General features: G+C 47.6%; 1 protein-coding gene across 1 annotated transcript; it reads left to right on the top strand.

Annotated features, from left to right (window-relative positions):
* Positions 1 to 9,865: 9,865 nt before the first annotated feature.
* BATF2 (basic leucine zipper ATF-like transcription factor 2) lies at positions 9,866 to 16,478 on the top strand. Its single transcript, XM_073354848.1, has 3 exons — positions 9,866 to 10,085; positions 11,912 to 12,013; positions 15,395 to 16,478. The coding sequence occupies exons 1-3, from the start codon at positions 9,978 to 9,980 to the stop codon at positions 15,587 to 15,589; spliced, it is 405 nt and encodes a 134-aa protein (XP_073210949.1). The 5' UTR covers positions 9,866 to 9,977; the 3' UTR covers positions 15,590 to 16,478.
* Positions 16,479 to 25,963: the final 9,485 nt, after the last annotated feature.

Here is a 25,963-nt window from a genome sequence, read left to right on the forward strand (position 1 = left end):
ATGAAATAAGTCATGGGCACACAGACCTGGAACACAGACTATGTGCTTTGCAGCATCAACAGGGTGTGAAATAAATCACTGGCCCATGGCATCACCACATGAAATAAGTCACCACAGAGCATCAGGGGTGTGTAAAATAAGTCACTGACCTGTGGCACCCCAGCATGAAATATATCAGCACGTGTTGCCTACATGACATGAAATAAGTCATTGGCTCATAGCCCTACAGCGCAAAATATGGGGAAAGCTGAGGAAGATGAGACTAGGAGTTTGAATGTCACCTCTTCTCTGTGCCCCATGTCAAATATGTAACAATGCAGAGTCAGGGTGGTGTGAAATATGTCACCACTCAACAGCAGCCTGAGCTGAGTCACTGATCCATGGCAACAGGGGTGTTAAATATATCACAGCACCACTAGGAGTTGCTGGGCCTCAGTCCAGTTCCCAGCAGGATGGGTGTCCCCATCACACAAATCCTTCACTGCAAATCACCCACACATCACCATCACTCCCAGAAGCTAATGATATAGCTGTGCACCCAGTTACACCAGAGTCCTGCTGAATCAAGGCTATAGCATCTCTGCCTATTACTTACTATTATTATTATTACTACTAGTAGTAGTCGTATTTTTGTAGCACCAAGGAGGCCCAATCTTGGACCAGGACCTCAGCAGGACCTGTGCTAGGCGCTGTAAAAACACAGAACTAAGAGACAGTTCCTGCCCCAGAGAGCTGACAACCTCATTATAAAGAACATAAGAACAGCCATACTGGGTCAGACCAATGGTCCCCATTTGGCCAGTATCCGGTCTTCTGAAGTAGCCAATGTCAGATACTTCAAAGTGAATGAACAAATAGGGCAATTACAGAGTGATCCATCCCCTGTCATCCACTCCCCTTCTGGCAGTTGGAGGCTTAGGACACCCAGAGCATGGGGTTGCATCCTTGATCATTTTGGCTAATAGCCATTGATGGATCTATCCTCTATGAACTTATCTAATTCGAGAGACTATAAGATGGAGACAGACAGGGGAGTACAACCAATAGATACAGACAGACAGGGGGAGTACAAGGAAACAATGAAACAATACCAGTCAGCATGATGGTGTGTTGAGACCACAGAATAGCAGCCTAACCATTGCCAAGTTTTCTGTAGGACTCACAGTAGAAGAGAATTTTAAGGAAGATTTTGAAATAGGATAATGGAATGGAATGCTAAACTGTATTATACTGTTTTGCCACTAAGTGGCACTGTGCATAAACACCTGATTTAAAGCGAACCTTAGGTATAGTTGCCAGACCATTAAAGGATCTCACGATGAACATATCTGGTGTGTATAAACCAGCTCTGTGACCAGTCCATATCTGGTACAGAAAAACATGACATGGTGTCAGAAGTAAACTGAGAACAGAAACAGAAGGAAAACAGCAACAAAGGTTGTAGGATCTCAACAGCATGCCACTCTTCAATGCCCCAGAGAACTTCAACTTTGACAAACATTAAGAATGGACACACTGAAAACAATATTTTGCAAGATTTTGCATTGCTACCAAGCTGCACAAAGAAACTGGAGATGTACAGGTATCATTTATATTTTATGCTATAGGGAAGCAAGCAGAGCATATCTTTAAATCCTTTTAAAATGTGGTTTAAGAAAAAGCATGTTTCCAACAGAGAATTCAAGAACCAGAGAAAAATGCTGAATCGTTTAAAAGAGCTCTGCATACAGTGGCTGAAAACTGTGATTTTGGGATTGCAAAACATGGAAATATTAGAGACAGGCTGGCTATTGGGTTAACAGGCAAAAACCTTTACAGCAATTAAAAATAGATCTAACCCCACACACAGCTCTTCAAATTGCAAAATAGTCTGAACTGGTGAAACAGCAAAACCTAGAGCAACTTGACTACCTGAAAAACCTGAAACTAGCTTAGAAACTGTAAACAGACACTTGAGCATTAAAAGTTAGTATCATAAAACCACCTAGGTGAGAAGAGAAAACTCCCAGGCTAAGGCTATGTAGACACTACAGCTTACATCAGTATAAATTATGTCACTCAGGGGTGTGAATAAGCCACTCCCCCCCCAGAGCGAGGTAAGTTACACCAACCTAAGCACTGCTGTGGACAGAGCTATGTCAGTGGGAGAGCTTCACCGCTCACGGGGGCTGAAGTAAATAAGTTGATAGAAGAGCTCTCTCCCATTGACTTAGAGCATCTGCACTAGCAGCTCTACAGCAGCGCAGCTGCACCATAGTCTAAGAGGGACAAATTCCAGCCTACGTACATAAGGTGTGAAAAAAGTCATATCCAAAGAGTTTATACATGTCCAGCCAGAGGCACATGGTGTAATACAGGGATTCTCAAACTGGGGGTCCAGACCCCTCAGGGGGTCACTGAGGTTATACCTGAGGGTTGCAAGCTGTCAGCCTCCACTCCACCTGCTTTGCTTCCAGCATTTATAATGGTGTTAAATATATAAAAAGTGCTTTAAATTTATTATGGGGGGGGTCGCACTCAGAGGCTTGCTATGTGAAAGGGATCACTAGTACAAAAGTTTGAGAACCACTGGTGTAATACATGCATGAAATATGAACATTTTGCAGCTGTTAGCCGCACCAAAGCAGTCAGGGAGTTGATTCATATTACAGACAACCAAGAGCCATTGTTTCTGAGATCCACCTCTTGTGATGAAATAGAACCTAGCTGGAGAGTGAAGCTGAGTATTCATGGCAAGTCTATTGACTTTAAAATGGACTCAGGAGCTGACGTCATAGTCATCTCAGAAGTGACTTACAATCACCTTCAACCCCACCCAGTGCTTAACTCTGACACAGCTCTGACTACCCCTGGAGGTATTTTGAATTGCATTGGGCCAGTTTACCACAGAAACAACTTACAAAGACAAAAACTATGCATTCAGAGTGCATGTGGATCAAAGGATCAAAGACCAACAACCTTTTCAGCCACAGTGTGGCAGCCATTGTGGGCCTAGTGTGAAAGGTGAAAGACCTTGATGGAGGACTTGATGACATTGGACATTTGAAAGGAGATCCAGTACAAATCAACTTAAGAGACAATTCTCAGCCATACAGTGTACAAGCATCACTACCAGAGAGACCATGGAAGAGACAAGCTGCAGATTTATGCAAATTTAGAATTAATTATTTCCTAGCCATAGTGGACTATTTTTCCAGGTACATAGAAATAATGTACTTGAAAGACATAACATGTCTCAGTGTTATTGAGAAACTGAAGAGCACTTCTGCTCATTTCAGTATTCCAGAACAACTAGTGATGGAGAATGGATCACAATTCACTGCAGCAGCATTTAGATCATTCCAAATGAAGTATGATTTTGATCATATTACTAGCAGCCCACATTACCCACAAGTGAATGGAGAGGCTGCGACAGTGGTACAGACAGCCAAAAAAATCCTACAGCAGGAAGATCTAGTCCTCACTCTTCTGAGTTACCGATCAACACCAATAGCAGCTATTGGATATAGTCCAGGACAATTCCTGATGGGAAGACAATTCAGAACTACTGTTCCAACTTTGGAAAAGAGCCTCTCTCCAAAGTGACCAGACATGACGAGAGTAGCCAAATCGGATACAGATGCTTAAAGCCCTTATGAACACTTTTACAACAAATGTCACTCATTTAGAGAACTAACAGGTCTATAACCTGGTGACCATGTTCATGTCCAACTGGATGGAGAAAAAGGAAGGACAACTCCAGGTGTTGTAAAGAAAAATAATTCAGTGTCCAGACCATATGTAATCAAGCCTGGCAGTGGAGAATGCAACAGAAACCATCAACATCTACAGTTTGTTCCTCAGAATGAACAATCAACAGAGAACACTCCACGGATGGCAGATGCAGAAGAAGATTCAAGGATTCCAAACTAACCACAGCCACTTGTTGCAGCTAATGGACAGCCAGAAGACCACGCTGTTATATATTCAGGTTGTGTAACTAGAAAACCAGTATGACTAAGAGACACTTAAAAGACTGATACATACTGAATTTCAAAGACAATATGATAGTGTAAATATTGTAAATGTAGGAAAGTGGAACTTTAAAGGGGGAGCTGTAATGGGATGCTAAACTGTATTATATTGTTCTCCCACTAGGTGGCACTGAGTGTAAAATACCTTATTTAAAGCTAAAATTTAGCTATACCCAGCAGAGCATTCAAGGATCTTATGATGAACACATGTGGTGTGTATAAGCAGGGGCTGAGACCAGTCCATATCTAGTACAGGAGCACAACAGATAACGAGGTAGCTCTGGGGGTATTTGCCAGGAGTTCCTCCCAACCCTGAGGGGCAGCACTGGAGAAAGTATGAAGGTGCTTAGTTGAAAATTTAACAAGTGGGTGATGAAGGGTGCATCCTGGGCCAGTCAGAGGTGGGAGTCAACCTTTCAGTACTACTGAATGAGAGATGATAGGTAAAGTGGGGTTAGGTCAGGAAGGGCCTTCAAAGTGAAAGCAACCAGCTTATGTTTAATAAGATAAAGAACAGGAGGCCCATGAAGGGATGCAAAGAGAGGAAAGACTTGACTTGATGGGATAGGAAAATGATCTTTGCAGCTGTGGTATTCTGAATGGATATGAGTGGGGCAAGATTGCATAGGTCAGCATAGGCGCCAACTTCTCCTGGTGCGGGTGAGTGCTCGATCCCTCCCCGCCCCGACTCCACCCCTGCCCCGCCATCTCCTGTCCCTGTCCCACCTCCATTCCAAACCCTTCCCCAAAGTCCCTGCCCCAACTCCGCCCCCTCCCTGCCCCTATTGCACTCCTTCCCCAAATCCCCACCCCGGCTCTGCCTCTTCCCTGCCTCCTCCCCTGAGCGGGCCGCATTCCCGCTCCTCCCTACTCCCTCCCAGAGCTTGTTACACCACAAAACAGCTGTTTCACGGCGGCAAGCACTGGAAGGAGAAGCGGGGATGCAGCGCTCATGGGAGGAGCTGGAGGCGGAGATGGAGTGAGCTGGGACAGGGCATGGAGCTTGGCTGCCAGTGGGTGCAGAGCACCCACCAATTTTTCCCTGTGGGTGCTCCAGCCCCAGAGCACCTACAGAGTCGGCGTCTATGTATGTCAGTGCGAGAGAGACGGATATTGTGGTAATTAAGACGTGGGATGAGAGCCTGGATGAGCAGTTTAGACAAGCTGTATCTAAGAGATGTTATGCAGAAAGAGTCTGCAAGATTTAGCCATAGACTGGATATGAGGCCTTAGAAAGTGGTCCAAGTTGAAGATGATGGCCACGTTACAGGCCTAAATGACCAGCAGGATGGTGGTGTTGTCCTCAGTGCTCAAGACAGAAGGTAGCGGGGTGGGCTGGGGGAGGAAGATTAGGAGCTCTGTTTTAGTCATGTTGAGGTTGAGTCGACAGCTAGACATCAATGAGGAGATGTCAGAGAGACAGGGCAAGATTTCAGTTTGGACAGGAGTCAGGTCTGGAGCAGAGCAGTATCTGTGAGAGCCGTCCACATAGAGATGGCAGCTGAATTTATGGCTGAGCATACCAGAGATAAAGTGTAGAGGGAGGAGAGGTCCCTAGACACAGTTGGTGCCAATCAATGATTAACTAAATCTCCCTCAGTTCCTGGTAGTGATGAGGGCCTGCTGCATCTCTTTACCAGAAACACCAATAAAAATCTGATAAGGATATCAGCAAAAGTTAGGGTGCCTGTGGGTGGATGGGAACAGCTTGAAAGTGGTATGTACGATAAACTCATAAACCCACAGGTATTTAACTCTCCTCCAGTATTGGTTGGTTATAGTCAGTTGCAGTGTGAGTGCCACTCCTATGACCTCTTTCACCCTAGAGCCAAGGGTTAATGTGTACCCTGGGCAATACCTGTCTTAGGTAATTAGATGGCCCCCATTACCATGGTATCTGAGTGCCTCAAAGTCTTGAGTGTAGTGTTGCCCCTCTGGCCCAAGGAATTAGCCATTACCTGGGGCCTTGCAGGGCTGCTTCCATTAGTAGGAGAAATCAGTGAGATGAGGTAGGTCTATTCCTAGGTGTAATCTCATCTATTCACAAAGAATGCACACAAAGTCCTGTTTCCCGGAATGCAGTAGAAACTAACAACAGCTGCTAGTTACCTTGCTTTGAAATCCCCAAGTCTGCCCCTCCAGTGGGCTCTGTGCCCAAAGAGCCCTGCCTTGCTGCTTCCTCTCAGGGTCCCACTCACGACAGCTTCTTCTCTTCCTGGCACTGGCCAATTTGACCCTCTACAACCCAGGAGAAGGAGCTTGACTGTGGGGCCTATCACAGTTGCAGGGTGACTGGATCTGTATTCCCTCTCCATGGCTTCTCAAACGTCACCCACTTAAGTTTTCTAGCTCCCAGCCATTGCCTTTGTTGGGTAGAGACCCGCGTCTCTCTCTCCCTTCTGACCAGGATTTTTTTTACAGCTGCACTGGTCCCTGCCTCACACTGTGATATCCCCAGCAAGCCAGTCTGCCGAAAGCCCAGTCCTTGGGCTTTGCTCTCTCTCTGAGGGTTATGAACAGTCTATTGCCAGCAGTTACAAATGACCGCATAACTCCTTCTAAGCAGGCGCATTCAGTGATGAGCTACCAAAATCTTAACAATGGGTTCCCTCCTCACCCTATGAGGGGGTCGTTGCCCACCCCCTCCCCCCGGGATTCCTGCCCCATCCAACCCCCCCCGCGTTCCTTGATGCCCGGCCCCCAGGACCCCTGCCCCATCCACCCCCCTCCCCTGTCCCCTGACTGCCCCCAGAACTGGGCAGGAGGGTCTCGTGGACCACCGTAGTGGGTGCCCACCCCACCCCTAAGAGCCAGAGGCACCTGCCAGGGGGCGAGGTGGGGAGTCCCAGCGGTGCTTACCTGGGGCAGCTCCCAGGAAGCATCCGGCAGGTCCCTCTGGCTCCTAGGGGCGGGGGAACGTAGCTAGGGGGGAGCAGGGGGAGAGGCCGCTCCCCCCATTGATCACATCAAAAATGGGGCCTTAGGCGCCGACTCCCTGGGTGCTTCGGGGCTCGAGCACCCACGGGGAAAATTGGTGGGTGCAGAGCCCCCACTGGCAGCTCCCCACCCTGCACCCGGCCCCGGCTCACCTCCGCCCCTGAACCCACCGGCCCACTCTGCTTCTCCACGCCCCCTCCCCCCCGGCTTCCCGCGAATCAGCTGTTCGGCGGGAAGCCGGGGAGGGCTGAGAAGCAGGCCGCAGCTTCCCATTCAGGCCGAGGGTGGCGGAGGTGAGCTGGGGCAGGGAGCGGTTCCCCTGTGCCCCCCCCCCCGGGTTATCTGCTGCGGCGTGGGTGGCCCTCCTCACGCCCCCCACGCCCCCCACCCCCCCCACACCAGAGCTCACCTCCACCTCCCTGGGTCTGCTTCCCGCACGAACAGCTGATTCGCGGGAAGCCGGGGGAGGGGGAGTGGAGAAGTAGAGCGGGGAGGAGGCGGAGCGGAGGTGAGGTGAGCTGGGGCCTGGGGTGGGGTGGGGAGCTGCCGGTGGATGCTCTGTACCCACCAAATTTTCCCCTTGGGTGCTCCAGGGCTGGAGCACCCGTGGAGTTGGCGCCTAAGGTGCCACTTTTGGCCGGTTAAATTTAGAAGCCCTTTTAGAACCGGTTGTCCCTTGCGGAACAACCGGTTCTAAAAGGGCTTATAATTTAACAACAGGTTCTAGCAAACTGGTGCGAACCGGCTCCAGCTCACCACTGGGCACATTTATTCTTAAGGTAAAAGCGTTACAGAGAAAACATATACAAGCAATAAACAAATTTAAACACATGCTGAATGCACCAGGAATCACCTATCAGTCTCACAGGGCCCTAGTAACCCAAAGTCTTTCTAGCCCCTCCTCCGGGGTTGAGGGCCCTTGGATATAAGGTCCTGGCCAATCGCTGGATCAGAAAGAAGGCCTAGTGTCAGTTCAAGGTCATCCTTTTATACCAAAAGCCTTTTCCTTTGTCTCCCAGTCTCTGGAAAGCCCAGCTTGAGCCAGTATATGCAAACCCCTCCAGGGGTCATACCTCACTCGAGTTGTTTATCTTTAGGCCAGGTCTACACCTGGAAATCAGGTCAGTATAACTATGTCACTCCCGGGTGTGAAAAATTCACATCCCTGAGCGAAGCAGTTCAACCGACCTAACCTCTGGTGTAGATAGCACTAAGTCAACAGGAGAATTCTCCCATCAACATAGCTACTGCCTCTCGGGGAGGTGGATTTCCTACACTGATGGTAGAATCCCTCTTCTCAGCCTAAGTAACATCTTCACTGGAGCGTTACAGCAGTGTAGCTGCAGTGTTTTAAGTGTAGACCTGCCCTCAGTGATTCACCTTAATCACCCCCAACTGTCTGTAGTCCCTGTAGGGGCTGTAACCCACCCCCAAGGAGTAGAGCGCACTCATACATAAACCAATCATAGACTTAACACAAAATGGTCCCCAAAGATATTGCAGAGGACCTATTTCCGTTCTCTTGTTGCCTCACATCTCTGGGCAGAGTTCCTCTGGGCAGCATCCGCTGAGTCCTTAGACTCCTTTGTGGACAGCTGGCCGCTGTCTAGGGTTGCCAGGGAATTCTGATTCCCAGTCCCCACTGCCATGGGCGGTGGGTGAAGCTTCCCCTCGGGGAAGCTAGCTCCTTGCCCCGCCTCTTCTACCCATGACCATGCCCACCCTCCACCCCAGCTCTGCCCCACCATCTCCCCCTTCCTGCTCGTCCCCTCCTGCCACCACTCACCACATTCCTCCTCCATGAGGCCCCTACCACCCGCCGCTCCCTGCGTCCCTCCTCTCCTCCACACACCCTCTTCCCCTGAGGTCCCTGCTGCTCGCACTCTCCACATCCCTCCTCTCCTCCCCCACACGAGTCCCCCCCACCCCGCACAGCATCCATCCTCGCCTCCACTCCCCTCCCCTGCAAGGCCCCCCCTGCCCAGCCCTTGCTGCAGAGCAGAGGCGGGTCCACCATGGCCCAGGTGTCCAGTGGTGGGGCGGCGGCAGCTGCGCCAGGGGAGGCTTAGCCTCCCCTGGCCTATTATACCCGCTGCCTATGCCCATTGTTCTAACCGCTAAACTGCCCCTCCCCCTACTACATACACTAGAACCAGCAAAGGAACCCAGGCATCCTGCCTCCCAGACCTGTGTTTAAGCAACTAGACCTCACTGTCACTTTTTACTGCTAAATAGTAACAATATATCTTGAAGGGAAAGTATCCGCCATGGGACAGATCCTCGCTGGTGCAAATCCCGCATGAGCCTTCCCTCCTTTAGCTTGGAAGGATCTGCAGATTTGCACTATCTGAGGATTTGCCCCAGGAGGATATTTAAAGCTTGAGGACTTGTCTTCTCCCCTAGTGTGGCCTTGAGACCTGGGACTGGCTGCCAGGCCAGCAGGGTGGTGAGGAAGCTCTGAACAGACCTGGGGACAGGGGCAATCATGGGCAGGAATAGGGTGACCAGATGTCCCAATTTTATAGGGACAGTCCCGATATTCTGGGCTTTGTCTTATATAGGTGCCTATTACCTCCCACCCCTATGCCCCGTTCCAATTTTTCATACTTACTATCTGGTTCCCGTAGGCAGGAATGAGGAACCAACTGCCTGCAGAAAAGTGAAAGGACTTAGGGAACTGGCCAGGGGACGCTGCATGTTCTGTCTCCAGACTGCCTCCAGATAGGAGGAAGCTCTTGGGCTTGCCCACAAAGCAGGAAATTCCAAACACGTGTCTTCCAGCTGAGCCAGACTTTTCTGAGCAAAGGTCTGGTTTAGGATAAATCGAAACTGAGGCTGGCGTCACGAATATAAAGGCTGGCGTCTCGAATGCACTGGACTCTTAGGAGATGGCTGGCAGCCTGTGAGGGAGAGCTTGGCCAGGCCAGCGAAGCACAGGGGCTCTCGGGATGATCCCAAGGTCCTAAGCACCCCTCTGCCTGAGGACACACTTTTCCTTGGTGGTCTGTCACCTCAAGAGCTAACCCCATGCATGTCCACAGCATGGAGCGGTTTGGGACTAACCCTGTGTCCCAGAGCAGCACTAGCTGCCTCTCTGAGAACTTGCAGGGTGGGAATATACTAATGTCTGGAGTGGTAAGTACAGAGAGAGCTGTGTGAGAGAGATTGTGTGAGTGTGTGACAGAGAGAACTGTGTGAGTGTGCCAGAACTGTGCATGTGTGACAATGTGTATGTGAGACACAGAACTGTGTGACTGTGTGTGTAAGAGAGACAGAAAGATCTGTAAAAAGAAAAGGAGTACTTGTGGCACCTTAGAGACTGACAAACTTATTTGAGCATAAGCTTTTGTGAGCTACAGCTCACTTCATCGGATGTAGCTCACGAAAGCTTATGCTCAAATAAATTTGTTAGTCTCTAAGGTGCCACAAGTACTCCTTTTCTTTTTGCGAATAAAGGCTAACATGGCTGCTACTCTGACACCTGTCAAGAAAGATCTGTGTGAGACAGAGACCTGTGTGTGTGTGTGGCAGAAAACTGTGTGTGTGAAATGTGTGTGTTTGCCAGTGTGTGAGAGAGGGGACTGTGCATGTGTGCAAGAGCATGTGTGTGAGAAAATGTGTGACAGAAAGAACTGTGCTTGTGTGTGTGACAGAGACCTGTATGTGTACGTGAGTATGTGTGACAGTGAGTGTGATAGACAGAGAACTGTGTGTTGTGTGACTGTGTGTGTGTATGAGACAGAGATCTGTGTGTGTGTCTCTGAGAGAGACCTGTATGTGTGTCAGTGTGTGTGAGAGAGAGAACAGTGTGAGACAGAGACCTGTGTGTGTGACAGAAAATAGTATGTGTGTTTGACAGTGTGTGTGTGTGTGTGAGAGAGAGAACTGTGCAAGAGAGTGTGTGAGAAAGTGTTTGTGTGACAGAGACAACTGTATGGGTAGGAGTGTAGTGTTTTTGTGTGTCACAGAGAGAGAGATTGTGTGTCTGAACATTTGACAGATATTTTTGTATCTGAATGTGTGTGTATGTGTCTGCCTGTGTGAAAGGGAGATTGTGTGACTGTGTATATGACAAAGACTGTGTCTGAGCCAGATTGTGTGTGTGTAAAAAGTGAGAAAGATGTGGGGAGACAGGCAGAGGGTCAGCTGTAGCTGTCTGTCACCCTGGAATAACCAATTCATGCCCAGCATTGACTCCAGGTTCCCCTCAGGTAGTTGGGATCACAATAGGGAGATTGACTGCCAGCCTGGGTGGGACTCGCCACAGTGCCTAGGTCACCTAGGAGCCCCAACCCACAGACGGTCACTGGGCCTGTGCTCCTAAATCCCCTGGGGGCTTTCAAAAGCCACAGCCCTTGTATGCATGAAGGAGTGTGCCCATGGCTGCCATGAGGCATGGCGGGACAGGGTCAGCCCTGAGCAGATTCACCATTGAGCCATGACTGGTGTGTGTTCAAAGTAGCCAGTGCCAATTTTCCTATGTGTCCTATGTGTTCTATTGCCCCAGAACTCTGGTGCTTTGTTGTTGGCTTGGGTTCACTTGGGATGATAAAGAGAAGAGAAGAGACACCTCTAAAGTCCTGAGTGCCCTCCCCAGCTCTAACCACTAGACTCTACTCCCCTCCCTGAACCAAGACTAGAACCCAGGAGCCCTGACACAGTCTCCTGTTCCAACCCAGTGGATCCCACAGCACCCTGTTTCTATCCCCAGTGCAGGTACAGTGTGGGTAGCAGCAGGGCAGGTATCCTCCCTTCTCCCCTTGCTCTTCCCCATGGTTGGCTTCACTTCACCCAACTTCTAGGAGGGGAGAAGGGGGTCAGCCCCAGTGGCCCATTCAGCCCTCGGCCTCACTGCTAAGAGGGTGGGTTGGGGATCAGCTAGTGCCCTCTGTTCTGGGGAGCTCCCTCAGCTGAGGCCCAGCCAACTCATCTCATGCCTCACTGGTTGATTTGTCTCCCAGAATTCTTTGGAAGAAAAGAAGCTGAAAAGACGTCAAAAGAATCGGGCAGCTGCCCAGAGGAGCCGACAGAAGCACACAGAGAAAGCGGACGAGCTCCATCAGGTCAGTGAAGGGGGCTAACAGTGACAAGACAGGATGAAATATAAGGGCGCTGGTGCAGGACCCCCCAAAGGGAAGGCTCCCCCATTAGCAACTTAACAAGAACTGATGGTGGGAGTCAGGGAAGTCATAGGTGCGAGGACTACTGCCCTCTGGTGGAGGTGATCAGAACTGTATAACTATGTGTCCTAAGGCCTATACTTCTACCGGTGAGCAGGGATTCTCTGTCAGCACAAGTGGCAAGGCCCTGAGGTGGGATTCCTTAGTAAGACATGCTGGAACCACAGCCTAGGAGGAGGGAGGATCTCACTCTCTGGCCCTGGAGCAATCGCTAGCTCTTTAAGACCCAAGCATGGGATGATGGGGTGAGGTGCCGTCCCGGCTGTCCAGAGCCAAGGGTGGGAGGCAGGATGAGGAGCTGGGGCTCTGCAAGATGGTTTCCTGCAGCACCAGAAAGTTGGGGTTTTGTGAACCAAAAATAGCCACACGCATTAAGTGTGGCCCCTGGGCCCCTCACAGTTTGCTGGTGTGGGATCTGGTGCGTTTGTGTGAAGTCAGTGCAGGCCCATGATCACAGCAGGAGACTGGGAGTCAGGACTCGTGGGTTCTGTTCTCTGCTCTTGGAGAGGAATAAGCTTTAGTGGCTAGGGCCGGGGGAACACTGGGACTCATTCCTCCTGGGCTCCGCTGCCACCTTCATGGAAATGATTCTGAGCCCTCTCCCTGCTCTAGCCCATGAAACCTCCCCCTCCTCTCCCAGAGCTGGGGCTAGAATCCAGGAGTCCTGGCTCCCGTCCTGCGTGTTAGTCCTTACATCACTGTATGCCCTGAAGAGCTGACAGTTTAGATAGACAAAGGGTGGGAGGGGAAAGAGGCATAAAGCGGGGAAGGGACTTACCGAGGCTCACCCAGCAGGTCAGTGGCAGAGCTGGGATCAAGCTAGGAATGAGCTTCTCTGGTTTGTGCTATGCAGGAGGTCAGACTAGAATCAATCATGATGGTCCCTTGTGGCCTTAAAATCTATGAACCCAGGTGTCCTGACTCCCAGACCATGCATACCCATTAGACTCTCACCGTCTCTTACTAGTCTGTTCCATCGCATTTGTGAGCTGCAGAATTTCTAGCCCTCCATTCTCTATTACATCCCGGTAGCAAGGTACCCAGGGGGTTTTCCAAACCATTCCTTTTGCATGCAATTGGTTAAGGAGACACCGTGTCTAGCAAGGACACAAGGCTATGTCCAGCTGAGCTGTCAGAGGGAAAGTGATAGCAAAAGCACTCAGTGGTCTGGACTCTGCTGGGAGCCAGTGAGAGACAAGAGACCTTGCACAGAGCAGGAACATAGGATGTGCCAGGCTGGCCCAGTAGCCTGTCTCTGACAGTGCCCAGCAACAGATGCATCAGAGAAAGGTGTAAGGTTCCCATAAAAGCAGCTATTCCTGTTCTCCATATCCGTTTCCACACTCCTTTTTCAGAGTCTTCCTAACCTCTTGGCCCCAGTGACTTGCTGTGGCAGAGAGTTCCACAGTCAAATGCCATGTTGTATAAGTGAGCTTCTCCTTTGATTGGTTGTGAATTTCCCTCTTTCAATTTAATCGAACAGCCCCTTGTTCTTATGGTACGAGACACAGAGAACAGAAGCTCTCATCTCCCTTCTCTAGACTAGTCAGTATTTTAGAGACTTTGATCATGTTCCCTCTCCTTTGTCTCCTTGAAACCCATCCCAGTCTTTTCAGAGAGTGTTTTCAGGCCTCTAACCCCCCTGCTCATTCTGCAATGTCCTTTTGGAGATGGGGTGACCAGCAGTGCACACAGAACCTAGCTCAGGTACCTGTCTGCACCCCATTACCCTAGTCACTGAGCATTTCACTGGCCTTAATGCATTTTTATTCTCCACACCCCAATGAGGCAGGGCAGTGCTATTATCCTCATTGTATAGAAGGGGAAAGTCAGCCACATAGAGACTAAGGGACTTGCCTAAGGCCATAGAGGAAATCTGTGGCAGAGCAGGGAATTGACTCTGACCACTGCGCCCACCTTCCTCTGCTATCCAGTATTCCAGAGGAGGCCGCACCGTTGATGTACAGAACAGCACTGGAAAATTTTCCTTATTATTCTTTACCCCAGGGCCTTTTTGGCCCCTCATCAACCCCCACACCTCACCTTCATTACAATCAAGGTGCCTAGAAATCCTCAAGCCCCATCCATGCGAGGGGAAGGCTGTGGAGTTAAAGGCCCGGGGAGGGATGGCAGCGCTGAGGGCAATGCTCACGCAGCCACAGGGCGCATAGTGTGATGCATGTGCAGGCACAGCAGCGTCCCCTGCTGGATAGAACCGGAACTGTTCAGCCAGGAGTCCTAGATCCAGCACAGCCAATAGCAGGCGGAGGGTGGGGGAAATCAGGCGTCTATCCTTGCACCAGCAGGATTATGTTACTGGCCATGGATTATCTACAGTTTTTAGGGCCCAATTCTGTCCCTCTGCATGACCCTGTAAAAGCAGATATGGGGGTAACTAGGAGCAGAATTTGGCTCATGAGAGCCAGTGACCAGCCTATTCACCCAGCACCCATGTCCTGCTGTATGGGCATTGATGTGAAAGCACCATCAGAGCCTGTGCCCTGCTGTTTGGAGTCAGCTGCGTACCTACTGTTGCTGTTTGCTATTCTGTGACTGCCCCCACATCAACCACTAGGGATCACTGGTGTTCTGCACAGAATTGGCTAGAAATAATTAATAGAGCTGATCTTCCTAATAATTAAGGAGAAGCTTACATCATGGATTCCATGACTTTTAGAGACCTCTGTGACATTTTCCACTTCAGCCCTGAGGGGACAGGCTGGAGCTGTCAGCCAGCAGGGGCCCTGGAGCTCCCAGCTGGCATGGGGACCCAGAGCTCCAAGTCATCAGTCCCAGAGCTTTCAGCTGTGGTGGGGGGTCCCCGGAGCTCCCAGCTGCCACGGGTGGCCCCCAGCGCTCCAAGCCACAGCAGCAGTGCATGCTGGACCCCTCCCCCCTTCCACAGCAGGGCTCAGGCTCTTCCCCACCCCGCTCGGGCTTCAGTCCTCCCCCCATCAGCCCTATTTTGTCACAATTATTTTGATAAAAGTCAGGGACAGGTCACAGGTTTCTGTGAATTTTTGTTTATTGACCGTGACCTGTCCCTGACTTGTACTAAAAATAATGGTGACAAAATATTAACCTTACTAATAATCAAGTAGTAAGAATGAGAACTGAGAACAGAACCCAGGAGTCCTGACTCCCAGCACCCCTCTCCCCTTCTAACCCATTAGACTCCACTGAACCTGGCCTCCTAGAGACCCATTCTCCAGTGTTGCCTGAATTTTAGTCTAAACCCTTCTTTCTTTGCTCCCTTCACCCCAGCAACATGAGCAGCTGGAGCAGGATAACACAGCCCTGAAGAAGGAGATTGAGACCCTGAAGGAGGAGCTGAAGTACTGGACTCAAATGCTCAAGAACCATGAATCCACCTGCCCAGACATGCTGACTCCCTCCTTGCCAACACAGACTCCCATTCTGCACTGGCTGGCTGAGGAGCTGAACCAGGGGATACAGTGACCCTGGCTACCCTTTGGGAGTCATAAGCTAAGGAGGGCTGTTAAACTGTGAGAGAAGAGCTGCTGCACTGAATCAGACCCATGGACCCATCCAGTCCAGTATCTCTCCCTCCCTGCTGCCCTGGCTCAGGCCCACAGCCCATGTAGTTCTATCTTTGACCTCAGCCAGAAGCCGATGCTTGAAAGGACAGCACCAAACGTAATCTGGGAGGTGGGCTGGTGAGTGGATGCAGCTTTGCTTCCTTCCAGGCAGCCGATCTCTCCACAACAATCAAACCATCTTCTGCAGGTCATGGTTAGAGGGGGAATTCCTGACCAATCCCTGAGCTATCCCAGAATGGGATCAAGCACAGACAGAACCCAGCACAGAATGGGGAGCAGAAGACCCTGTCTGATGCTGTCTAACACTAAAGCCAAAACAAACTGGTGCCATGTAAGGAGACTCGTAAAATTCACACTCCCAACCTCCAGCCAACACCTGACCTTGCTCTAGCCAGCCTGGTTTCTCCCCTACCACAGAACTGGGGGTGCCAATCCGCTGGGATTCCCTAAAAGGTGCAACTCAGAGGGGCTAGTGCTAGGCCCTATCCATTTAGCCCTCAGTGCAGCTCTGTTGCATTATGGTGTCCAGGCTTTTTCCCTAGCCTTAAGTACAGGGTAAATTTTACCCTAAGGAGCCATTACCAAGCTGCTGTCTGGGCAATTGTTTGGACTGAAAAAGAACTGTTATTTTCCTGGATTCTTTGCTAACTGGGCGCCATGTTTAATGAGACAAGGGTGAACTTCTGACATTTTTGTAAATGTCTGTTCTATGTAATAGACACTGTGTTTCTGCATGAGAGTCTATTGGTTTGGGGTTTGTGTCTGCACAGGTGTGAACCTTAAATTAAACTGGGTTTATTCTCTTGTAGGAGGGGGTTCAGTTTTTGAGGCGGAGGCTCACTTATTAGATTGGTATATTATGAGCCAGGCACCCCATTATGGTGTACACATTAGCCATATAATCAGAGTCCAGGAATGTCACTCTCACAGGAAGCCCAGAAGGGACCACAGTGATTATCTAGTCTGACTTCAGGCACAGTGCAGGCCACAGAACCTCCCCCACATACTCCTGTGATAGACCCATAACCTCTGGCTGAGTCATTGAAGTTCTCAAATCATGATTTAAAGATTTTAAGGGACAGAGACTCCACCCTTTACACTAGCTTAAACCTGCCTTTGATACATGCCCTAGACTGCAGAGGAAGGCAAAACCTCCCCCGACTCTCTGAAGACTATGATGGCTATAGAATGAGTGTGAAGCAATGGAAACAGCTACAAGCATGCTTGAGGGCTCTTTTTGTTCAGCAGGGCACCAGGTTGAGTCATGATGGGCTTTGCCATGTGGTACCAGCCATTTTTTAATGAGTGCCCCCTTGTGATGCACAGCTATAGTAAGGCACTTATCTGTGCCATGGCAGGAGTCCTAGACCATTGGTCGAGTTACTTCTGAGATCACCATCCTTACTCTATAGCTATGCTGCATTAACAATTTTCATTGGTTGTATGCGTGAGACTGTACAGACGCTGGATTACTTGATTCAGCTACCACAATTCTTCAAAACTACCCCCACCGCAACCCCACGCACACAGCCCCAGCACACATGCTTCACTCACCACTGACACACCAAGACAAGCCTTCCAGGACTGCCATTGAGTCAGCACACAGCGAAGCAGCGCCAAGCATGGCAGAGAGTGTTTTTCGCTTAGCATATCACCAGGTTCAATCACCCCTGGGCCATGGGAGAACCGGATGGGATGCTGGAGCCCAAAGGTTCTGAGGCAGTTGAAGTATGACAGCTGATCAGAGAAGATGGGCACAACAGGGCTGTGCCTCACTACACCACAATGGATAGAAACCCAGGGTCCCAAAAATACTACTTCCCTCCGTGGCTTTACTGCTGCTGTTCTCTATTTCCTGTTCACAAATACATGGCACTTTGTGCTGCGTTAACATGTTTGCTGCTGCAATGTTCAGTGAATAGTAGACAGGAATACTGGGGAAAGCCTCCCACGGGTACTGAAATAATCAGATTCCAAGCCCTACAGAATTGGGCACAATGCCCATACTTACTGGTATATGGCAGCACTGTTTCCCATAGAATCATAGAATCATAGAATATCAGGGTTGGAAGGGACCCCAGAAGGTCATCTAGTCCAACCCCCTGCTCGAAGCAGGACCAATTCCCAGTTAAATCATCCCAGCCAGGGCTTTGTCAAGCCTGACCTTAAAAACCTCTAAGGAAGGAGATTCTACCATCTCCCTAGGTAACGCATTCCAGTGTTTCACCACCCTCTTAGTGAAAAAGTTTTTCCTAATATCCAATCTAAACCTCCCCCACTGCAACTTGAGACCATTACTCCTCGTTCTGTCATCTGCTACCATTGAGAACAGTCTAGAGCCATCCTCTTTGGAACCCCCTTTCAGGTAGTTGAAAGCAGCTATCAAATCCCCCCTCACTCTTCTCTTCTGCAGGCTAAACAATCCCAGCTCCCTCAGCCTCTCCTCATAACTCATGTGTTCCAGTCCCCTAATCATTTTTGTTGCCCTTCGCTGGACTCTCTCCAATTTATCCACATCCTTCTTGAAGTGTGGGGCCCAAAACTGGACACAGTACTCCAGATGAGGCCTCACCAATGTCGAATAGAGGGGACTGATCACGTCCCTCGATCTGCTCACTATGCCCCTACTTATACATCCCAAAATGCCATTGGCCTTCTTGGCAACAAGGGCACACTGCTGACTCATATCCAGCTTCTCGTCCACTGTCACCCCTAGGTCCTTTTCTGCAGAACTGCTGCCTAGCCATTCGGTCCCTAGTCTGTAGCTGTGCATTGGGTTCTTCCGTCCTAAGTGCAGGACCCTGCACTTATCCTTATTGAACCTCATCAGATTTCTTTTGGCCCAATCCTCCAATTTGTCTAGGTCCTTCTGTATCCTATCCCTCCCCTCCAGCGTATCTACCACTCCTCCCAGTTTAGTATCATCCGCAAATTTGCTGAGAGTGCAATCCACACCATCCTCCAGATCATTTATGACGATATTGAACAAAACCGGCCCCAGGACCGACCCTTGGGGCACTCCACTTGATACCGGCTGCCAACTAGACATGGAGCCATTGATCGCTACCCGTTGAGCCCGACACTCTAGCCAGCTTTCTACCCACCTTATAGTGCATTCATCCAGCCAATACTTCCTTAACTTGCTGACAAGAATACTGTGGGAGACCGTGTCAAAAGCTTTGCTAAAGTCAAGAAACAATACATCCACTGCTTTCCCTTCATCCACAGAACCAGTAATCTCATCATAAAAGGCAATTAGATTAGTCAGGCATGACCTTCCCTTGGTGAATCCATGCTGGCTGTTCCTGATCACTTTCCTCTCATGCAAGTGCTTCAGGATTGATTCTTTGAGGACCTGCTCCATGATTTTTCCAGGGACTGAGGTGAGGCTGACTGGCCTGTAGTTCCCAGGATCTTCCTTCTTCCCTTTTTTAAAGATTGGCACTACATTAGCCTTTTTCCAGTCATCCGGGACTTCCCCTGTTCGCCACGAGTTTTCAAAGATAATGGCCAATGGCTCTGCAATCACAGCCGCCAATTCCTTCAGCACTCTCGGATGCAACTCGTCCGGCCCCATGGACTTGTGCACGTCCAGCTTTTCTAAATAGTCCCTAAGCACCTCTATCTCCACAGAGGGCTGGCCATCTCTTCCCCATTTTGTGATGCCCAGCGCAGCAGTCTGGGAGCTGACCTTGTTAGTGAAGACAGAGGCAAAAAAAGCATTGAGTACATTAGCTTTTTCCACATCCTCTGTCACTAGGTTGCCTCCCTCATTCAGTAAGGGGCCCACACATTCCTTGGCTTTCTTCTTGTTGCCAACATACCTGAAGAAACCCTTCTTGTTACTCTTGACATCTCTGGCTAGCTGCAGCTCCAGGTGCGATTTGGCCCTCCTGATATCATTCCTACATGCCCGAGCAATATTTTTATACTCTTCCCTGGTCATATGTCCAACCTTCCACTTCTTGTAAGCTTCTTTTTTATGTTTAAGATCCGCTAGGATTTCACCATTAAGCCAAGCTGGTCGCCTGCCATATTTACTATTCTTTCGACTCATTGGGATGGTTTGTCCCTGTAACCTCAACAGGGATTCCTTGAAATACAGCCAGCTCTCCTGGACTCCTTTCCCCTTCAAGTTAGTCCCCCAGGGGATCCTGGCCATCCATTCCCTGAGGGAGTCGAAGTCTGCTTTCCTGAAGCCCAGGGTCCGTATCCTGCTGCTTACCTTTCTTCCCTGCGTTAGGATCCTGAACTCAACCAACTCATGGTCACTGCCTCCCAGATTCCCATCCACTTTTGCTTCCCCCACTAATTCTACCTGGTTTGTGAGCAGCAGGTCAAGAAAAGCGCCCCCCCTAGTTGGCTCCTCTAGCACTTGCGCCAGGAAATTGTCCCCTACGCTTTCCATGCGACTCTAAGCTTTGGTCACACACACAATGCCACAAAAGAAAGCTACCCTCACCAGCCACAGAGAGGCTAAAGGAAGGAGAACCCTAAGGAAAAAATGCCACGTGTACAAGCATGGGCGTTTAGCTACTAGTTAGTAGCACAGTAGCATGTAGGACCAAAAAGAAGCTCAGTGCCCAGCTGGGGTGTGTACATTAGTTGGGCTCAGACAGAGATCAGGGCCCATATTATGGTGTGTGCATTATTAGTATTTGGGTAATGCCTAGGCACCCCAGCCAACATCGGGGCCCATGATAATACGTGCATTAGCAGCCGTAATATTACAGAATCATCTATTGAGCCCAATCTGCTTCAGAGCATAAACTCACCTCTAACTAATGGGGGTCAGGAGGCCACTGTCCCTGAGGGCAGGTTATCCCCTAAATGCAGAGTTCCTTGCAGCTTCCTGGGAAGCAGCGAGTGCAGCCAGTATCAGAGATAGGATACTAGGCTAGATGGGCCAACAGGTCTGTACCTCCTGTAGTGTGACCAGCACCAGCTAAAGTGCAAGTCCAGGAATGCCCTGTCTGGATGGAGCTTTCCAAGGGAAATTAACTAGAGCTAGTTGGGATCCGGAATCCCCCTTTTGAGGAAGGTTCTGACATTGCAAATGTTTCATTCTGAATCTAAAAGCTGAATTTTGGAAGTTTTCCTGAGAAACAAAAGATTCAAACGCATTGAGTCATTTTGTTTCAAGAAGACAAAACTGCGTTATTTCAACAATGACAAGTGTTTCATTGAAATTTTTATATAATAGTAAAATTCACTTTACTATTGGTTATAATTCTACATGTTCTATTTGTAACATACCATATATATGTTCTGTTGAATATTTTAACATAAAGTCTAAAGAAAATGAATCAAAAGAAGAAAGTAAAAATAAAACACTTCTGACACTGATGGAAATTTCTCACTTTGTTTCAATGTTAAAACAATACTTTCTGGTTTTGAGAATTTTTCATTTTTTTTTCTTCTTCAAAAATGGAAACCTGTTTGGTTGAAAAATTTTCAACCAACTCCAAAATTTACCCTCACATACTGAAATGCCAAGTGGAAATTCTCACACAGCTCACCAGCTTCAATCAATACCAACTCCTTTGTGCCTGAAATGCTGCCTTTTGTGTCATCCACTACCTTAGGATGAGATCTCTGCCAACCCTATACCCCTCCTGCACTTACCTGCTGCTGGGAGACTGTAGACCACAGAAAGCCATCATTGTACCCTGTCCATTCACCACCCGGATTTGATTTCAATTGCTGCTTCCCACATGGCCAGTTTGCTTAAACAGAGAGAAATTTCCACTTGATGTTTGCTGAGTTTCTCCCTAGGTTCTTAGCTGGCCTGATGGATTTCTCCTCACAGCACTCCCCTTAGTAGGGGATCACCGAGATTTGGGACATACACCCTGAAAGGCAAGTACAGTTAAATGGATGAAACTAGGTGTGACACAGAGGTGGTTCATTACTGTCAGCAACGCGTCAGGCCTCACACACACACACACACACACACACACTACACCCAACACATAGTGGTCATGATATAGACCCAGAAGGTGGCATGTAATATACCACTGGAAAACTAATAACTCCCTGCAACTGTCCTCCCTTTCAGGGTCAGGGTGTCACCTCTTGGTGGCATCAGGGAGTTGGTACGTGCAGCTGCCAGGTAGAATGGCTGGCGGACAATCACCCAGATACCAGTTCAGGTCTCCAAAAAGGAGGAATGGACATGTCAGCTGGTAGCCCCAGCCTCCTGGCTAGGGTACACGGCAGAGTCTAAGGCTCCGGTCCTGTGGGTGAAGCATTCTACAGCCCTCTGCCTCCTTGCAGGGGCAAATAGCAACAATTGTCCGTTGCTGGCCTTTGTGTTGTACCAATAAAATAAAAACCAGCAGGATCTTATTAAAGGGAAAAAGGCAAAATACCACATTTATTGTGAATACAGAAAGAATCATAGTAAGCAGTTAGTTATAGTTATAACATTCCATTCAATCTCAAATTTATTCTCACATTCATTCATACAAACATACACACACAGGTTCTGCAAGGTTGTTATCATAGTTACCAGCCTTAGAGTTGCTCATGCCAAGCCACTGGCCAGGTGGCCTGGACATGAGGAGGGAGCAGGGCCTTGTCAGATGCTCATCTGATGCTCCTGGAAGTTGGTTTGCAGAATCAGACCCCAAAGTTCTCACTTTTTAGAGTCTATTTTTATAGGAATTTCTTCCTATGCCAGTCTATGGGAATTGCTTCATCATGCTGTTGCTGAATCAATCAGCAGATAGCACATTCCTGATGGCTCCAAGATGTTATCTTGTTCTTTGGTTCTCCCATCCTTGAGGCTGTTGGGTGGATTCCAGTCTGCCCTCCCGGGGTGGGGGGGTGTCCTCTGGTTATTTCCACTTGACGCCTTCTTCAGCCGATGGACACTGGATTCTTAGGCTGGCACCTCCCTGATCATTCAGTTATTATCCACACCAAGCATCCATCCACATACATCCTCTATCTCTATTTTAATCACAATTGTTAATATAACAAAAGGGTGGGGAGTCTCTGGGTGCTGTTTCTGTTGTTAGAGTATTGCTTTGAGTCTCTCTCTCTTGTGAATTGCTTTGAGAACAGACTCTGTCTTAGAATGTACTAACACAGTTAGCAGCTTGCAAGTTTCACACATAGAGGGAGAGAAACAGTACCAAAAACCAAGAGACCTCTTAATTAGTAATACCCTGGAATTTAAACTCTGGGGAATCAAACTCATTTGTGATTTTAATACAGAACTTCTTTAATATGATCCAACATAATCCCCCTTTTGACACTAAGATTTATAATCGTCAGTGTCACTTTCTATGTAGCCTATTCAAGAGAAAGTACTGTGAGGCAATTTGAGTTTGTGATTCCAATTCATGCCACATACATGATCCTAGTGATGTATCTTTACTACAAGGTTCTGGGGCAACAGGCAAGGTGAGGCACACCCACTTTTGAGGAGTCCATTCGGTACAACCTCTAGTGTCCAATAGCTTCCTTCCCTCCCCAGCCCACTGGCTCAAGGTCCAGGGTAGCCAGAAGGATCCCATGTGTAATATGGGGAGTGGGTTAACCTTCAATACCTTTGCCTCCAGGAACTGTCAGTGTGCAATTTTGACAACAATTTCTCCCATTAACAAGTCTGGTTTACAATACTGGAAACATATTGCATCCATTCATATTGATAAGTGTCAAACAATGATCTCTTTCTTTGTTTTAACAAATGCACCAAACCCTTAATATTTCCCAATATGACCCAGAACATTTTGTGTTCCAAAGTAGCTAGTGCAAGTATCTGCATTTCAGTGCATCCCATAGCTATGGCTGTGTAGTTTCCTATTTCTAATATATTTTTTTTCTTATGGATAAGCCATGTGGTAGTATTAAGCCATTACTAAAGATTCCATTGGCCTTTTAGGTTACCCAGACCAATTTGGACCAAGTCTACATTGGCATGTACTTGTTTTTGTATCAGGCTGTCCTGTAGCTGGGACAGAAAGCTTAATTTATTTTTAAGTTCCTGCAGGTCTTCAGTATTTTTTTTTTAAACACACAACAGTGCTAGCAACAACACAAAACACAAGACAAAACATAGAACACAGAACACAATTTCTATTGTGACAGTAGATTCATGGTATTGGGTTGCTTTTCAGCTGGCAGCTTTTCCTGATTTTCTGAAAGACAAAAAGAACATGTTTCTACCCCTTTTGGGGTGGCAGATTATTGCTTAAAATATTTCTTTTACAAATACCCTTGCTGATTGCAGGCAAAACAGAGAAATTGCCCCCATATTTTCCTGTTTTTGTTCTATAGGCAGGCCAGGTTTCAAAGGCTTTTATCTTTTAAGGTTTATGGGGAAATTATCCCACTGTTTAGTCATTAAATCCCTGAGTTTTCCTTCTTATACAGCAGACCAAGTTTATAATGTTTTTCCTGCTGTGTTAAGCTTTAAGTTTTATTTACAGGTAATAACTGAGAAGCATCATTACCATACGACCTTAAAGGATTTTTCCAAAAATCATACACACTATACGTTGTTACAGGGATACTTATTATCATTAAATTTATTAAAATTATCTTGTTATCCCATGCCTTTTATTTAGACAATTTGTTTGCTGACTAGGTATGTCCTTTATCTGCAGCTCCTTTGTGCTGCTAGTTCTTTCCTTCCTTTATCATTTAGGTAATTTGCATTTTCACAGAAACTTCCTGCTTTTGGATTTAAAGCCATCAGCAGCTCAGAGACTCTATCTTAAAAGGTTTCAGAGGAACAGCCGTGTTAGTCTGTATTCGCAAAAAGAAAAGGAGTACTTGTGGCACCTTAGAGACTAACCAATTTATTTGAGCATGAGCTTTCGTGAGCTACAGCTCACTTCATCAGATGTTTACCGTGGAAACTGCAGCAGACTTTATATACACACAGAAATCATGAAACAATACCTCCTCCCACCCCACTGTCCTGCTGGTAATAGCTTATCTTAAAAGGGACACAATCAACTTTCACCAGAGTTTTGATTACTTTTAACTTCTGCTTCCAAAACACACAGCAATCTGAAAAAGAAAACCCAACCTATTGTGGCTCCCTTTGGAGCCCTAATAGCATTTTAATTAAGTAGCATGGTATGTTTGCATTTCTTTTGCCCCTTCTACAATATACCCTGCACATGTTCTGGGGCAAATGCACATTCCTTCCATAGTTTAACTTCTATAACATTATCCAGATCCATTTTTACATAAGGTGTCACTATTTCTTTTTTTGCTTACAGAGTTTTCATGTACCTTTATCAAAGTGACAGTCTGATTACTCAGAGCCATTTTAAGACTCAGTGTTTCTAACATTGCTTCTTTTTGTTTTGTGCACCTCACCCCTGCTGTTGCTTCAGAGAGGCACTGTCTTTTTTTAATTTTTTTTTTTTACTACAACTCTCATCTGCTGTTTTGTTACAAAAACAAACAAACAAAAAACAAACAAACAAAAAGAATCCCAAATTTTTTTTTTTTTATATTCTCCTGATTTTGACTGCCCTGCTGCAGCCACAACTTAAAAACATTTTAAATTTTGTAAAGCATTGAGTTACCTTTTAAGGGTTAAATGCCAAATCCCAAAGCCAAACAACACTAATTACCTGTGTCTAGCAAAAAGGTCTGTCAGTTTTGCAACTTTGAATTAAAGAGTCAAATGGATTTTTAGTGGCATTATTTAAAACAAAAACAAAACTAACTGGTCCTTAGAACTTTACATATTTACACACACACAGACAGATACATACACATTTTCTTTTCCTTAACATCCCTTCCACACTGCTCTGTTTTTTTACATCTTACATTCCCTTTATACATTTGAGGCAGTTAAGTTCCAATAGAACCCTCTTATGTTCTTTTAGCAAATTTGACTAAATTGTCCAGTCAAATGATTTTAATCAGATAGTTTATTTTTGCCTGGCTAATTTACAGACATTCCTTTGGAAAAGGGCCCATTTTTCTTTCAGAATGGCTGCAAAGAAACCAAGAATGCTCTAACACTTTTCCTTTTTAACATTTTCGGTTAAAAGTTGTTTGGGTGAAATACAAAGTTTAACTGCTTAATTCCCTCCAGCCTCTGCAGAGTTAACTTTTTTTTTTTTTTTTTACTCTCTTTTCTCTTTGTAATTATGCCTGGGGGTGCCGTACATAGGACCTTCTCCCCCTTTACCTGCCTCCCTCCAGCCTTTGCAGTGTTAACTTTTTCACTCTTTTTGTATTCCTGGAGTGCCTCTTTCACTATTTTCAGCTGGCTTTGGATATTTGTAGCCAGCACCTT

The sequence above is a fragment of the Lepidochelys kempii genome, chromosome 7 (genome assembly GCF_965140285.1).
Source record: "Lepidochelys kempii isolate rLepKem1 chromosome 7, rLepKem1.hap1, whole genome shotgun sequence".
Classification (NCBI taxonomy): domain Eukaryota; kingdom Metazoa; phylum Chordata; order Testudines; family Cheloniidae; genus Lepidochelys; species Lepidochelys kempii.